The sequence below is a fragment of the Oryza sativa genome, chromosome 3 (assembly GCF_034140825.1).
Source record: "Oryza sativa Japonica Group chromosome 3, ASM3414082v1".
NCBI classification, from domain to species: domain Eukaryota; kingdom Viridiplantae; phylum Streptophyta; class Magnoliopsida; order Poales; family Poaceae; genus Oryza; species Oryza sativa.
This window is the reverse complement of record NC_089037.1, coordinates 27,047,502-27,064,670: the sequence shown is the minus strand read 5'-3', so window position 1 is coordinate 27,064,670 and position 17,169 is coordinate 27,047,502. Positions and strand designations below refer to the sequence as shown.

Here is a 17,169-nt window from a genome sequence, read left to right as displayed (position 1 = left end):
GTTTGAATGGTCACACAACTGAGGGAGTGTTTAGATGTAGGAGCGTAAAGTATTGGCGTGTCACATTGAGTATTATATAAGGTGCCGTATCGTATGAGGTGTTCGGGCACTAATAAAAAAACTAATTATAAAATCCGTCAGTAAACCGTGAGACGAATTTATTAAGCCTAATTAATCCATCATTAGTGAATGTTTATTGTAGCACCACATTATCAAATCATGGAGCAATTAGGCTCAAAAAATTTGTTTCGCAAATTAGTCATAATCTGTGTAATTAGTTATTTTTTAACATATATTTAATACTTCATGCAGGTGTGCAAACGTTCGATGTGATAGTGTGTACAATTTTTTTTTTTTTTTTGGGGGGGGGAGACTAAACAGGGACTCGAATGGAGTAAGCATATTTACTACTAGTTTGTCATACAGTGCCCAAATAGTCACAACAATTGATTGGAGAAAGCCATTTTTTTCTCCTCCAGTTCCATCGTACTTGTTTTCGACAAGGACCGAGATCAACTTTGACAATAAATAGATTTTAAAATATTTACTTTAAAGAATGGAAATTACATTTATGGATTAATCTTGAAAGACACTTTAATAAAAATCATATATTTGATATTTCTATATGTATTGTAATAGAAAATAGTGGTAAAATTTGTTATATGGAAAACAGTATCCTTGTCCAAAACAACAATTATTATGGAAGCATACAGTGCCTACACGATCATTATACAGATAAAGCCAATCCAATGTTTTTCCTCTAGAAAAAAGGAAGAAGATTCGTTTAGACAAAATAACAACTCTCTAAAGGTGCTGCCTGTTCAGAACAAATGTATGTAGACATGATTCCAGCAACAAGACCGAAGGTCTGATCAACAAAGAATGCTCGGATACGTCCAGTTTAAAACAAACATGTAGATCGATTCACCACTCCCAGCCATTTATCGTCACGACTTCAGTTCATCAAACGCCTTCAGGAGGCTAGTCTTGTAGGTCTCGATCTCAGCATACTCGAGGGAGTTGGGAGTGGAACTGACTATTACGTAGGCGCCCGCCTTGTCCAAAAACCCTGCTGCTTCCTCTGTACATTGCAAGGAACATGTTCGAAGCATCTTGAGTATGTGAAAGCAAAAGCCCAAGGACAAACAACACCAACGCAAGAACTAAGAATTGAAGCATGGGCATATGGGGTATTGGGGTGTGCCAGCTTGAGGTAACACACAGCACTGCAGCAGTTTGTTGACTTAGTAACATAAACCACGCCCTCGCCTAGTCACTCATGAGAGTGCAGGAGCCCGGACCTTAAGACAGTACCAGTAGTAGCATGCTTTCATGTCACGTTATTAGTTAGCAGATCACACCAAACAGAAATTGATAAATTCCAATGTTCTTGGCCGCTTGACATTTATTGTATTTCTCCCTTTTTTTTTAGTGTAAGGGTCTACTCCCTCCATCAAAAAATATAAGGGATTATGTGTTTGTCCTAAGTAAAACTATCCTAATTTTGACCAAATTTATAGAAAAGAACAATTGTATTTACAATATCAAATGAGCATCATTAGATCCATTATGAAATATATTTTAATTTGCTTCTTTGATGTGGTAGATGTACTGCTCTACAGAAATTGGCTAAACTTGGGAAGTTTAACTTAGGACAAACACAAAATCCCTTGTATTTTGGGATAGAGGGAGTACTTCTTTTTTGTGCATAATTTCCAATTAACATCTCAAAACTTAAGCCACTAACTGGCACTTCTAGCAGCGAACATCAGTGCAACATAGAACTATTCTGAATGATAAGACTAAAGAAATTAAAAAGTCAAGTAGGACTCAATTAACTTTGCTCACCAGACTTCGAAAGTGCATGAAGAGCTTTTAGGATTTGTTTACGTGTTTTATCATCTTTAGCACCTTCCAATACATTAAGAAGTTCTTGAGCTCCCCCCATCTCCACTACCTTCATTCTCCTTGCATCTGTGCCAGTAGGAAATGAGTAAAGCATATACTAAATAAAAAAGCAAAGAAGCATTGAAATGTAATGTTCAGTGTTCAATGCAAATGATTTGAAGTTAACTGCCAAGAAGAATGTTCAATACAAGAAGAATATGTATCTTGACATGGCCAGGGAACATGACCAAATCTATAGGCACTGCCCACTGCAGCAAAACTTTGCAAATATGTTCCCTAGTTCTTATCTAGGACTAGTAGGACGAACCCGATAGGTGCAGAGGGTGAGCTGTGGCTAATTATTAAGACTAGACTAGACATTGAACTAGCGAAGCCCTCGGTTCACGGTTTAATTGGTCCAAGTCTGACTGGTTGGACCTTAGGTCTATAATGTTATGAGTCTAGTTCTTGCTCTGTAAAATAATTAGTATGACATTGTGTTCTGGATCCCAACAATGTAGAACAAATCACACGAGAATTAAAAAAATGCTTATATAAAATTGTTACCATCAACTGCAAAACGAGCTAATCGGGAAGCTCCCATTCGCTTGAACAAGGGATCTTTGACACGCAAAAGTGAGATGGACTGCTGAAGCAGGTTATCCCCTGAAAACTTGTCAGACAAAACAACATTCTCAGGTTTGCCTAAATAATGCCCTAGGTTGATAGTTCAAGCCCGGTAGAGATCTGGGCATGCCACCATTTGTTGGCATATCAGGAAAAAGTAATCATACCCATGTAAGGAAAGAATTGGTAACCAACAAGACCAGCAGTTCCTATAAAGAATATCTTCAATATCCATCCAAATTTCTTCTCAGCTTCCTCCTCAAGTGCCCTGTCATCTGTACATCGTTTCAGTTCAAGTCAGACAAGTAGGAATCAGCTTATAATAGCCAAATAGTATATTCACAGAAATAATAGCAAAGGAAAAAGGGTTCTCTAGTTCTTGTTCGCCAATTGCTTTCAACAAAACAGTATCACATCATAGTTCCATAGTAATATACGAAAAATGACAGCTAAATGCTCTCTGCACACTCTATAAATGATGGTTAATCCACACTGCCAGCGACAATTCAGATGACAAGGCAGTTGTCCACAACACTCTGAGTGGACACACAGTAAGTAGAGAAGGATCAAGATCAATACTAACAAATAACAATAATCACATGGCATTTGAGATCCAATAAGGGAATTCTACTAATACTCCACCAATGTAGCTTAAAACCTCGGGGGGCAACGGCATAAGCCATTTCTAAGAAAATGCAAAAAAATCACAGACACCATTTTTCTTAATAACCTCTCTAGATTAATCATACAACCACAACCACATGAATTCCGTATTTCCATGGATGTTTGCTTGATTTCTTCTCATGACCAGCGAAACAGCCCAGATTTGAGAGGCTGGCGAAACGAAACCGCTGTATATACCTCTCTCGTCGTAGGTGCAGAGCCTCCGAGCCAACCGAAGCCCCGAGCCGCCGCCACTCCAGCCGCCCGCCGCCACCTAAAAGATCCACGCAAACCACGAGAGTCACGGAGGAGGCTTCCAGCTCGACGCGAAAGGAATCCCAAAACCCCCCCAAAACCAGAGAATCTCTCCATCACGGATCGGGAGCCGTACCCCGGAGCCACCCCCGCGGCGAAGTAGGGCTGTCGCTCCTCCGCCGGAGACGGCCTCCGCCGCCACCGGTGCGGGCCGGCGGGCGGCGGGCGGCGGCGGCGGCGACAGGAGGCGGCGGAGCACGAGCTGCGAGAGCCGCCTCTGCAATGTCCGCATGGCGGATTCGGATCGAAGCTGCGGGGAGGTTTGAGCCCAGTTGGCCCAGAGGTTTTAGAGAAGGTGAAAGGAAAGGGATGTTTGGGCCGTAGTGCGCACATGGACTGGGCTTTATTGGACGACTGAAATGGGCCTTTCCAGTTTTAGCACGATTTTTTTTCATTTTTAATTCTTTTTAATATTTACAGAAATATTACACCGCCCACCCAAGTGGAGAGCGGCAAAGTGATGTGGCATACGGCGTCGTGTGTGCATTTTGCGCTGAGGTCCTTTGCTGCTCTCTGCAATTTTCGCCACACGCAAAATTCGCATACCCGCTCAGCGGTCTGCCTGGTCACACACGTCACCCTGCCGCTCTTGGGGAGGGCTGCAGGGTCTATTTCTGTAAATATTAGAAAAATAAAATTTAAAAATGAAAAAAAAATCGTTTTAGCACTTGGAATATTTCACTTCACAAGATTTTTCACAAGATGTCAAATGTCCAATGTAAAACGTAATTCACGTTGGAAATTTCTGGGATATTATTTTTTTGCAATCTAGCAGTTCTATTGGGATTTGGGAGACCAAAAGTTGATTATAAGCTATAATGGTTTATTAGCAAATAAAAAATAATTTATAGGCAAAACTTTTATATATGTACTCTCAATGATTAAAAAACCAATGCTGAAAATAAACTACGTTTAAAATACCCAAAATTAACTGTAAAATTAGCTTTTAAAATTTAAATTTTAGCCGTGGTTGATAACTTAGGGTAAACGATGAGGCCATAGATAAAATTCGTTAAGCTAATCACGACTACACGAGTGGATCTTATATTATAGACGCTCCAGTTGGGATGAATTCTAATTTCGAAGCATATGCAAGCGAAGGTTTTGAAAATTATTTTCATCGCTGATTCACTTTATCCACCAGATTTATCCGAATTATCATTATCTTCAGCTCAACTCCGTCTCGATCACAATCACCCTACTCAAAATCCAAGATAGTGCTCAGTGCTCACCGATCACCCTATCCAAGCTTCAAGCTGCGCAATCGAGTGCGACGGCCAGCGCACGGGAGACGATGCTTCCCCTGCAAGCCTCTGATCTTTTGCCGGATGCTGTCGGTGGGATCAAATGCGCCATGATTCCGTTCCTCTCCGACCTCGGTGATGTGGATGCGGACGGGATCGCCTGGCCGGCCGCTCCTGTCCCCGAGACCTGTGACAGGGCGCGGCCTGGCGGCGCAGCGCGTTGAAGCCGGCGGGGATCGTGCGCGCAAGGTGCTCGACGGATTGCGCGACCAGACATACAGGTGTGTGCTTCTTGATCCTCCCCGAGGGTGCTAACTAATGCTCCCTTTTTGCTTGTAATGTTTGATCACTTGTCTTATTTAATTTTTTTTTTGTAAATATAAAAAACGAAAAGTTGTGCTTAAAATACTGTAGATAATAAAGTAAGTCACAAATAAAATAAATAATAATTTCAAAAAATTTTGAATAAGACGAGTGGTCAAACGTTACAAACAAAAACTCAAAATCCCTTATATTATGAGACGAAGGGAGTAGTAAACTCGCAGTTGCGGTGTAGCTCATGGATGCCAAATCGGCATGGCACGTCCCTTTCGTGATCATGCGAAATCATTTCGTTGTCGAAAATTGCCGTCACAGGGAGCGTCGCACTCGCGGAGTTCTTTCTTCTTTTTTTTTTTACGTTTCTGCGAGGGCGGCAGCGGCACATCCGCACATGCCGTGTGCTGTTCTGCTGGCATTGCCGTCGTGCTGCGCCACAGTCCGTGTGCCGTCACTGTGATGCCTCACAACCATGGCGTCCGCAAAGACTGCGAGTGCGAGCTATGTCTGAAACAGGCAAACAGTACACCTGTGTGTGAGGTTTATGCAGTAATGGTGTCGACATCTATGTCTGAAACAGGCAAACAGTACACCTGAATTTGGTGTTTATGCACTGCAGTCTAAGGGTGGATTGGATGCATGCTTTATCATGGTAGAGCGTTGACAAAAGTAGAATAATCTGCAATATAAATCCATTGCTGAACTTTGAGCCTATGACTATGAAATGAACGTCGTTGACAGGTACTAATTTGTAAAATCTTCTCAACATAAGCTTTTTTTTTTTGGGTAACAACTTTTTAAACTATGCCATTTACAAAGGAGAAAGTAGCTTTTTAAACTATGCCATTTACAAAGGAGAAAATTGATTCTTTGTGTGCCAAGAAGAGTTCACAGAAAGGCACTCCTAATTTTATGGACTTATCCAATTTTCACAGATCTGGGCACCCTATGAATTCAACTGGTATACTGTGATCATGCTGCTGTAATTCCACTTAAGGAGCCTTTTATTTTAGCCTGTAATTTTCATCTGTTGTATTATCGCCGTGCTATTAATATCAAAATTGAAACTTGAAATACTTGTATGCACTTCTTTTGTGAAAGATAAACACATGCATCGATCATCTTCCAATTGTTTTTTCTCAAAGAGTGCTGAACTGATAGACTGTTTAGTATGTGAATCAATATCTATTGCTTCATCAGACAATCTTTGCTCTGTTCCTAACTAGACCATGCTTAACAATCTAAAAGAAAAAATACCACAACATTACAACTTTGATGTACAATATCTAGGAGTATAGTATGATGGAACAACTGCAACCACCAGCTGGTAATACCGCTACAGTGATTCCTTGATGGTATTACATCTACATCACAAGTCAAGTCAGATACAGCAAGCAATATGACCTTAGGTGTGAACAATGTAGCTTGCACATGCTAACCTCTTGCCTGCCTTTGTTAGGTCGCAACTAGAAGGTAGTGACCAACTATTTTGCAAATGTATATCTTATCAACCCATGATTGATTTCTGACCAAAAAGAAGGGTAACTCCATACAATCACTACTGGCATCTATTCTCATGGAATCTTATGTACATTCCAGTTCTTCTCATGACAGGAACATACACCAACTTACTGAAGGAAGGGGAGATCTAATCCTGAGAAGAGGACTAGACAGTCTACAAGCCATATAAGATGAATGAACTCTTCAATACAGTGATACTGATGATTCATCTACGACCTGCACGGTGCTGTACTTCTTGGAGGTGTCCGGCTTCGACATGTCGCCGGACCGCCTCCGGAGCATCTGGCGCATGCCGTCGGCGACCCGGACGGCGGGGTTGGACCTGAACATCCTGCAGAACGCCATGTGAGCCCTGACAGCCTCCTCCACTCCTGGGTGAGCCTTCTTCCTGCCCGCCTCGTCCCTCACAGCCTCACAGCACAGCCCACACAGCCACTGGCCATAGAAGCTTGCTCTCACACTGGCAATGTAGTCCTGGGTGCAGTCCTCCCTCAGGCCACAGCACTCACACTTGACTGACTCAATCTCCATTGCTGCCATTGTTTGTGTTTTGTGTTGGCCTTGGTTTCTTGGAGGCTATTTGTAGGGAGGTTATTATGGTTGTGAGAGCAGTGGTGGGGAGGGGTGGAGGGGTATTTATGATGGGCAAGGTATTGGTGCATGTTCTGAGGTGAGAGATTTGAGACAGTTAGTTGGGTGTGAGCCTCATTTGCTGGCCTTTTCCTGGCATTAAAAACTTTGGCACCAGTTGGTGGCTGGAGAGGATGGAGGGCTGGTGCTGTGGGAATTTTGGGGGCCTCTCCCCACTACCCGCACAAATGCAAAGTTTGTCACTTTGCTGATTTTTTGAGAAAAAAAAGCATGCTTTTCCGTGCTAGCCAATTAATCAACCTTGCCACCTAGTACCTATATTCTGGTTAAATTGAGTTAGGCTCTTTGTCAAGTTTCAGTTTACTCGAGTTCCCTGCAGTGATTGGTTTCTACAATGTACTTATGAGCACCACAATTCCTTTTGAGATAACAAGGACCATCCAGCTGCCAAACTGAGGGCATCTCACCCTGCTACCAAATTAGGTTCTCGTTAGGTTTTATTCTCTAACAAGTCACTCCATAAAAGTTTGATTCATGGTTAGCTCCCGAGATTCAGAGGTGCCACCTTGCATAACTCTTGAGTTTGCATGCCACCAAAGAGAATGCAGGATATATCTTCCTTTCAGGGCCTTTCTTTTTGACAAGGTTCATGACTAACTTTAGTCGGTTGGTTCCTCTTTTTCCAAGGATGGCAGATAGCTTCTAGGATTTGGACTGGCCCATGGAATCTTTGCTAGGTGCTGAACGGCTGCTTCCTTTTTTTTCCCTTAAGAAATTGAATTGAAATTATATAGTGGAAGCATGGACTAGATGATAGGGAATATTAATCATCATTACGCTTTAACCATTGGTATTGGTATTGCTGAAGTTTGCAATCCAAGCAACTGATATTCAAAATGACCCTTTTGAGAACTAAGAAAAATCAAGTGATGGCTCCAGTGAAGATTTCCATTTTAAAGGTGAGAGACTGGTTCCTTCAGTCCTTCAATTTCAGCTGGCCGGTTCAAAATTGGATCTTATCTGTTTTCTTAAATATCAACCAACATTTTTTATTTGTTTCCTAATTCTGATCGTCCTTTATTACTTATTATATGTCACAACTAGGCTGGTTACAAAAGTTCTTGGATCAATGGGCCAAGAAATGGGATCAAGGAACTTTGGGACGCTACTTATTTTAGTTTTAACAAGGGAGGGTGAGTTTGTTCCCGTGTTCCCGGGATGAGGAACGCAGCATAGTTCCACGCTTCCAGTGACTTAGCTGGTGCCAGTCAATTTCTTGTCTTGGCAGCAGGGCGACCTTGTGCTAGATTTTGCTCTCTATGCATATTTAGTTATAATGGCATGGTTCCAATTTACCCTTAATTATTTATACAGAGATTCACCAGCTGCATATGCGCCTTGCACACTTAAAAAAAAGGCTGAAACTCTATGATATTTATAATTTGTGCTCCTTTTGTTGAAGGCCACAGTCATCCTGTTTTGCATTCTGCATTTGCAAGAGGAGCATTGCTCTCCAATATTACCTTGTTTATACGGGAATAATATTATCTTTTGTTCCAATTCTGCTTTGTTTTGGTGAAGGCTGCCGTGGATTCGTTTTACATTTAGAGTGTCAATCTCTGGTGTTCAAGTTGACACTTGTTAACTGCACTTTTGTCTTTTCAACCATTTCCAACAGAAAGAGTCATTGGTATTTCTAGCTGGAAGAGTTTCCGAGCGCTATCACAACATATATCCTTGTCTTGTCGACTAAACGGAACCTCATATCTGATCTTCAGAGGTACAAATTCTAAATATCTGACAAGTGTTACAGTTGCTGCAAGTGTTATCTCAGTATTCATCATTTATCATTGTTTCTAAATATTAACAGTATTTTGCTTGGTCCATATGTTAGGAGGTCCTACCAAACATCTGTCGCACCCTTCCACTTAAAACATCATTGATATGCACATGGAGTTTCTTCTCCTTTTTTTTTTCCAATTTAATTGACACCTAGTAATTATCTAGTGCTGTATTGTGTATTGGCCACAGGCAGGGTCATCCATACTATGTAATGATTTCTCTACCTGAAATTATGCTCATCCACAAGGCAGATAGTGCAGTATAAATGCAAACGTTGCTCCACGTCAACTTATTATGGGTGTCATAGCATTACAATTCCCTTTCAACCCATATGCTATTCAGGCTCATACACGTGATGCTACTCGATTGCGAATCATCTTCTATGAAAAATGTCATTGTTTTTTTTTTCCTGATATGACAGAGTGAAATTGTGTGGAGAAGGTTAAATATAACATAAGCAATTAATGCTGCCGATTCCTCTGCAGTTTTCAATAAGATCAGCTAAGGAATAATTAGAGACAATAAGGTCTGATCTATCCATGTATTCTGGTATTTTAGTTTAACTTGTGGTACCTTTTGTAAGTTAGATCCCAAATGTAGGTACGAAACATATTTATACAGGTAACACAACTGAGAGGCACAAAAGAACACTTTCTTTCTATTATGTCTTCCCTTACTACAAATACAATATATGTTTGTCCTGGATAGGTACCAAATGTTGTTTGAAGAAATTGTTTGATTCATGTGACTAAACCTAGCGTCAAGGTGAAACGTCTGACACATTTGTTGAAAGTGCAGTTCTTGAAAGCGCTGGTAGGTGGTGTCCATGCTGAAGTTAGAATGCAGTTTTCGGAAGCCTTGGTAGGTGTTATCCATGCTGAAGTCTTAGTCCATGTAGTTGAGCATAAATGTTATAGGAAGTTTCAAACTATCATATTATATGCTGCTGCTCTCTGATAGCTTGAGCATTTGATAAGTACATAAGCCAGAGCTTTTCTATTTTCAAATGTGTGTCTTTCTTTTACAAATTCCTAGTGTAAAACAAATGCAAACTGAACAAACGAGTTAGGCTAAAAAAATATTTTATTTGTGATTTGCAAACAAGTTAGGCTAAAACATATTTTATTTGTGATTTGCAAACAAGTTAGGCTAAAACATATTTTATTTGTGATTTGACCACATAGGATAATTAAGTCAAAAAGGCTATGAAGTGGCTAAGTCTGAAAACCTTGAACCCAAATGGTCCCGTTCGAAAGCTTTTGGTCCCCTAATTGACAAAGAGCAAATCAGGGAGGGAATCTGATTGGTTGATCTTCACTAACTCATCACTGAATCTGCATTTTGGGGGGTATCCTTATCAGTATGAACAAATGAGCAATCATTATTACCTCCCATGTGTAAAAAAGATGGCTCCTACGCCATCCCAGTCAATATTGGCCACTTCAAAATGTCATTTTCCATTCAATTTGCATCGTTCTGCTTGGATGGGATTGAACCACAGACACAGTGACAGTGAAGGTCTTTGAATGAAGCAGGCCATGGATTTTGGTGGCTAACATTTCACCGCCATCCAATGCCACATGGCTTTACTTACCTGCTCCTCTACGCATTCTATGTTTAATCCAATCCTAATGGCCACTACCTCATGTTCATCCCAGAACTGTGCATTCTCTGCACAAGAAAAAAAAAGACACACAAAAGGATGAGAAATGCCTTCCAGGCAACCAATGTGCCAGCTGCAGAAACAAGACCAGACACGTAGCCATGGCTGCATCCTGATGCCATGTACTCCTCTGTGATCGCTACTGCCGATGTTTTGTATTGTATACACCACTGCATGTGTAATGGGATCGGTCTCTCACCTCTTGCCATATCTCCATTTCAGGAACACATGAGGACACTGGCACGATTTGACACTGCCTGATTGCTGGCTGTTTGTGTCATGCATTGCCTCCATGTGAGCCGACGAGGTGACCCCCCCTTGGCGGCTGAATCAAGAGGCTGAAATGAAATGATAAAACCTGCAGGATGTTCAGTACCAATCAGGTTTTTCTCTGAAACCGTGGGCTGGGTGGTATAGTATGCTGTCTGTCTGGAAAGATATGGAGATAATTTGTCATGATATTTGTGAACATCTTATCTCTGAAACCATGGATCTTTTTCCATTGATCAGTTGCTGCTGCTATTATAGAGACTGACACACATGTCACAAGATCGTCATGCTCTTCAGGGAAAAAAAAAAGAAGTGATGAAGCTGCTGCTCAGTACACTTTTATGTGAGCTATCTAATGAATAATGTGGTCACAGATTCACAAGAAACCGGTGATCCCTTGTCTTCTCAAGCTCAACGGAAATTGAGCTTCTGTTGGAAACTACGGTAATTTTTTTCCCTGCCTTAATTATTTCACAGCTCAAAAATCTCAAACAAATCAGGGAATAACCCAGTAACCCACACCGCATCTCAATGATCATCCATGCATGTTGCACCTAGCTACTAGGTTTATTCTGCGATACCATGGGGCTTAGGGTTAGCCCCCATGATCCAGCTTGACTTTGGTCTTGTGATCGTTGGAAAGATCATGTCGCACTGCAAATTCTCCTCCTCCTCCTCCTGAATCAGAGATAAGTTTTTTTTATCTGCTTCGTTATCAGCTCCCCGTCTCTCCAGCCGATTCGGCTTGGAATTATCCAATGCTTCCATGCGAAGGCCAATGATTTGGCACATGGGAGCTGGTGGCCGATGTCTTCGTCCTAACCAAACCAGATGCTGCTGCTGCTGCAGGTACCTGGTCTGACACTAGATAACTGATTAACTGCAGATATTGTTGGTTTGTTGTTGTGTGCAGTGCTAAGCATTTTTTTTATTTGTCTTGGCTACATGCAGCTCCCACATGCTCCTGCTTTGCCCTACTCTGACTGACATTTTGATTGCCCAACGGCGGCCGGATCATCGCACAGCCACAGATGCAGACTGCTCATGCAAGATGCAAGTGACTCGAGGTCTTTTGGTAAAGGTACGAGTATAAAAAAATGTACTTCATGACATTCAGCTGTTGCGTTTTTTTACCTTTATTTTTTTGTTTTTGCCCAAATTTTGGTTGATACCTAACCTTGCCATAACTAAGTTTAGACTAGTTGAGGCATGGTGGCACAAGTGTGACTTAGAAATAGTTGGCCACAAGTGTGGCATACTTAGCTCCAAATTTGAGAGTATGACATGTATGTCCCAAACTAAGAAAGTATGGCACGACACAAATGCGGTAGCGAAACAAACACATACCTAAGAAATTGTGGCATAATTGAAGTGTGGCATGGCAAAGTGTGGCAACCAACCAAACATATCCCACCTGGTCTCTGGCGATTCGCCTAGAGCTAGTTAATGGAAATGAGTTTTCGGTGTAAAAAGAAAATCCAAATGACTAAATGGGCCTAAACCTCGAGACAGCAGCAGCGCAAGTTGTTTTTCTACTGGTAGTACATGTTAAGGTCGAATTTGGAATTTCATTTAGAACACAACTATAAACAAAATTCTCATCTTTGGGTGTGTTGAATCTATCATGGATTCAGGATTGTTGGTGGGCCAGGAGGCCCATGGACCAACAGATAATCGAAATGGGATATCTAGTGGGCTGCAGATATGCTGCTAAGAGAGATTTTGGTAAGGTGGGTTGGGCCTAAATAAAATAATCATGGTATTGTCCACAACATCGAGTGCCTGTTTGGATCAAAAGGAATTTTGAAGGAATTGTGGAGGTTTGGTTTCCTTGGAAAATTTTCCTATAAACTTCTTTGGAGCAAAAGAAAGAGCATCTCATATTCCTAAGGAAATATGAGAAATCATGTACTTTCTAAAGAAACAAAAAAATGAGGTCCAACTTAAAGGACATTTTCCTTCACTTTGGTTGTCCTCTATCCCCTAATATTCATGTGATCTAAACAGCTCAAGTTTCATGTGTACTACTATTTTCCTAGTCATGTGTTTTTCATTCCTTTGTCACTCCAAGTCCCCAACAGAAGGACCGGTTTAATCTGGCTGGTAATTTCCATAGTATTCGCTACTTCTTTGAATTGAAGCCAATTCTTACTAATCAATATACTATGCAACTCTACTCTACAGTAGTACTCTCTCCATCCTAAAATATAAGGCGCAACCATTAACGCAACAACCAAGGAAAAATTATTACCATCTTGTCGTTTGGATCACCTCAATAAATACAATGCATGCACTCAATAAATAGAGATCTTGAGAGAGGAGGATTAGAAAAGCGAATTGAGGAGACGGGAAGATGTTACTTCCTCCGTTCCACAATGTAAGACTTTCTAGCATTATCCAAATAAATAGATATTAATGAATCTAGACACGTATAGAAAACATATACGTTGATCAATAGATGAATCTAGATAAGTCCAAAAAGTCTTACAATATAAAACGGAGGGAGTAGTTAATTGTATGCATGTATACACGCCTTGTATTATAAAACATGGAAAAAATAGTTGTGCCCCATGTTTTAGAATGGAGGGAGTACCCAAAAATTAAAAATTAATAAATCAATAGGGCTTCATATATACCCAACTGACCCAAAATCTCTCTCTTTTTTTTTCCTTTATCACTCCCAACAATAGTCTCTACAAATAGGAATGTTGACAAGTTCCCTCGTAAGAATTGAACTGTTCCAAATGAAATAACGGTTAATTTTCCCCAAGTTTTAACTTGGAGTCACTCCTCGATCAAAGCCGAAGACACATTAATTGGTGGACCTAAGATCTATAGCTTGTTTAGTTTATTTCCAAAACCAAAATTTGACGAACTAATTTACCATCACAACCTTACTATGTCCAATTTAGTAAACTCTATAATCTTCCACTCATAAAACTACATCAAAGTTTAGTAAAATCTCAAACAAAACAATACATCCATTTTCTTTAACCTTGTTAAATTCCGATTACACCGGTAGAGTTTATTTTGTCGACAAACCAAACAGGCCCAAGCAACCCTAGGCATCACATTACAGTAGATATACTTCGCTGCTGTGTGTTGTGGTCGAACTCCAGAAAATTTCTAGATTCGACACTGGCCCTACACAAAACAACTCCTTGATCTTGCTCCTCTTCCTCTGATCCATTTATCTTTCATTCTTTCTCTCCTGGCTGCCTCTGCCTTTTACAGTTGATGGACGAAAAACAAAAACAACTCACATGCGGCTGGCATTGGCAAGACTCGTCCCATTTCGAGATCATATGTGTGTTGCATTTGCACGTAGTACCTCGGGGCATCTTAACAAATATCACACCGCCGTCCTCCCGTCCTCTGCCTGCGAATGCAAAGGGAGACAAAGGGAGATGGGCACGAACTCTGCTACTAGTATCTAAACAAAAGTTGAAAAGCTCAGAGTTTCTGCATCAAGTGGTTCATTTTAAAACAAGTGGCAACAGACGTTGTACTGGGAGGGAGACCATGATGAGTTCATTGCCACCTTTCTGTGCACAGCAATGCAAAACATTTTTCCTCTTGATCACAAAGCTCATGAGGAGAGAGATAGAGAGATGCAAGTGCCATGTGCTCTGGATCCTGGAAAGGGAGCCAAAAGCAAAATGGGCGTGATATGCAAATCCCAATAAATGTAGTGGTTGAAGTGAGGTCATGTAAAGTGACCAATCCTTGTCCTCTTGCTCTCTCCTGCTTCATGAGAACCTGTCACCCCCATGATGTCATTCGTCTGTCTGTTTGCTAGTACTACTAGTAATAATATACTTCATCCGTCTCATAAAAAATTTGAATAAAACGAATGGTCAAACGTTGCAATAAAAAACTCAAAATCTCTTATATCGTGGGACGGAGGGAGCACTAATATTACAGTGGTCGTTGAATTTTTTTAAAGAAAAACATCAGTAATTGCTTCAGTTATACCCTAATTACATGTATTACTAGCTTACTACTCCCTCCCAAAATAAGTTCAGCCGTGAATATCCGTGCCCAACGTTTGACCGTCCGTCTTATTTAAAAATATTTAGTCATACATAAAGTACTATTCATGTTTTATCATCTAATAGCAATAATAAAAATACTAATCATAAAAAAATTTTAAATAAGACGAACGGTCAAACGTTGAACGTGAATAGTGCAAAACTGCACTTATTTTAGGATGGAGGGAGTACTACAGTTGTATAGTATTTGTACTCCTCTGCATCTTTTGCCAAACAAATTCCAATGGGAGAGGAGAGAGCGAAATAAGATTAGGGTTAAATGATTTTTTCTCTCCAGCTTAATTATAGCAAAAGTACTTTATATTTTCTTCCCCTAAAATAAACATATCTATAATTCAAAATTTATACCACAATATACTCTCTTCGTTCTAGAATAATTAAACCTAATATGAGATATATATAACATATCCTAGTACTTGATAGGATCATAGCATTGTGTAGTACAAATCTAGACATATTATTACATCCCGCACTAGATTTATTTATTTTAAAACAGAGGAAGTAAGTATATATGGGGTATTAATTTTGATGCATGGAAGTAAATACATTCTCAACCAATTGGGTGCTTGCGAGGGGAATCTAAGCGATTCAAAATTTAAATTTTGACCACACAAATGGTTGAAAGAAAATATTTTTCTTTAATATTAGTAATACTTGTTAAACAACCTAGAATGCTTAAATTTTAGGACACTAGCACATATTCTAACATCTGTAACAGGCCATCTTTGGCAGGTCCACTAAAACTGTTACATTTTCTGCCATTTGTATGGGTGCCATAGGCAACCATTACACACGGCCAAAGCACTCTTAAGCCACTACTGAAGATCCCTCATCTATAACGGCTCCTAACCAAAAAAGCCCTTACAGATATAAATCCTCTTATCTCTAATGGCTCTCAACTAGGAGCTGTTACAGATGACCACCTTATCTGTAACGACTCTTGATTATGAGCCGTTACAGATATATTAGTCTCATGTCCCAGTTAAAATAAACAAAAACAAAAAAAATATCTCTCTCCTCGACCTCCACGCCACCTTATCTCCAATTCTCCATGCCCGTCTCCCGCAATCGCTCCATCTCCTCCACTCCCACTAGTGGCCCTCACCACTCCTCGGCCTCTCCTCCTTCCTCACCGGTGGCCCTCGTTAGCGTCACCACCGCTCCTCCTCCCTCACCAGTGTCCCTCCTCCGTGATGTCGCCCCTCTACTCAGCACGATGGAAGCGATTCGGCAACAACAGTGGCACCCAGTAGGCCTAGGGAGGGTGAATCCGATACTGGCCAGCTGCGGGAGCTACTGATCCAACGTTGGCCGGCCTTGGGAGCGTAGATCTGGAGTTGGCCCCGATGGCGAAGTGAGCTCCCGAAGGCGGATCTGGCCTCAGCGGCTACGGGGAGCGGAGGATCCGGCCTCGCTCCCTCTCCCGCGCCACTTCTGTCCCATGCTACCGAGGCCTCTTCCACGTTACTATCCTCTTCCTCATTGTTGATCTCCTTTCACTACTAGGAAAAGCATTATCGCAAGCGGCCGAAAAGGGTCTTTGCAGGCGGGGAGGCCGTCCGCCTGTAAGCCAACGACTGTGAAGATCGCCGATCTTCGCAGGCGGGGCGGCCATCCACCTGCGAAGATAATTTTCGCAGGCGGACGTTGGCTAGTCCGGTCCGCCTGCGAAAATAGGAATCGGCCGCCTGCAAAAAAAAAAACTTCCGCCTGCGAAGATAGGTAGGAAATATTGGAATTTAATAATAATTTGCCCGTAAATTAGTTTTAAATTATTTAATAGAAAGTCTTGCCGGTAGATTATTATGTACATATATTGGAAGATTATCAAGCATTTGGTACTGATAAATGTACATATATTACATAACTCAAAAGTGTTGCCAAAATATATATATTACAATATTTTTTTACATTGTCACTTCAAATACGCCATCTAGTTAATACATTATGGCATAGCACTGTTCCACTCCCGAAGATCCTTGAATTCGTCACTTGTGGCTAGGGCACTCTCTGGGTCGAAGAAATCTCCTTTCACATGGCAGCACTCATGGTGGATGAAGTGGCACAGATCACGCTGAACATTTGTGATGCCTGTATCGTCAAAGCTTGTTCGACGTTCTAATCTTGGCAACTACATGCATTGAAGATAAACAATATATTAGTATCATAAATATGT

At 41.0% G+C, this 17,169-nt stretch overlaps 2 protein-coding genes and 1 long non-coding RNA gene across 3 annotated transcripts; 1 reads left to right on the top strand and 2 right to left on the bottom strand.

Annotated features, from left to right (window-relative positions):
• Positions 1 to 678: 678 nt before the first annotated feature.
• Positions 679 to 3,746, bottom strand: LOC4333659 (uncharacterized). The gene is made up of 6 exons (XM_015773411.3): positions 3,569 to 3,746; positions 3,376 to 3,451; positions 2,682 to 2,789; positions 2,455 to 2,553; positions 1,849 to 1,974; positions 679 to 1,081 (listed from the first exon to the last, which is right to left on the bottom strand). The coding sequence occupies exons 1-6, from the start codon at positions 3,722 to 3,724 to the stop codon at positions 948 to 950; spliced, it is 699 nt and encodes a 232-aa protein (XP_015628897.1). The 5' UTR covers positions 3,725 to 3,746; the 3' UTR covers positions 679 to 947.
• A 2,795-nt stretch (positions 3,747 to 6,541) lies between these two features.
• Positions 6,542 to 7,343, bottom strand: LOC4333658 (uncharacterized). Its single transcript, XM_066308212.1, has one exon. It carries the CDS (start codon positions 7,113 to 7,115, stop codon positions 6,759 to 6,761), a length of 357 nt encoding a protein of 118 aa, XP_066164309.1. The 5' UTR covers positions 7,116 to 7,343; the 3' UTR covers positions 6,542 to 6,758.
• A 2,533-nt stretch (positions 7,344 to 9,876) lies between these two features.
• On the top strand, positions 9,877 to 12,345 carry LOC107280247 (uncharacterized). The gene is made up of 4 exons (XR_003241145.2): positions 9,877 to 10,793; positions 10,894 to 11,385; positions 11,661 to 11,790; positions 11,893 to 12,345. It is a non-coding gene; the product is annotated as an uncharacterized lncRNA (long non-coding RNA).
• Positions 12,346 to 17,169: the final 4,824 nt, after the last annotated feature.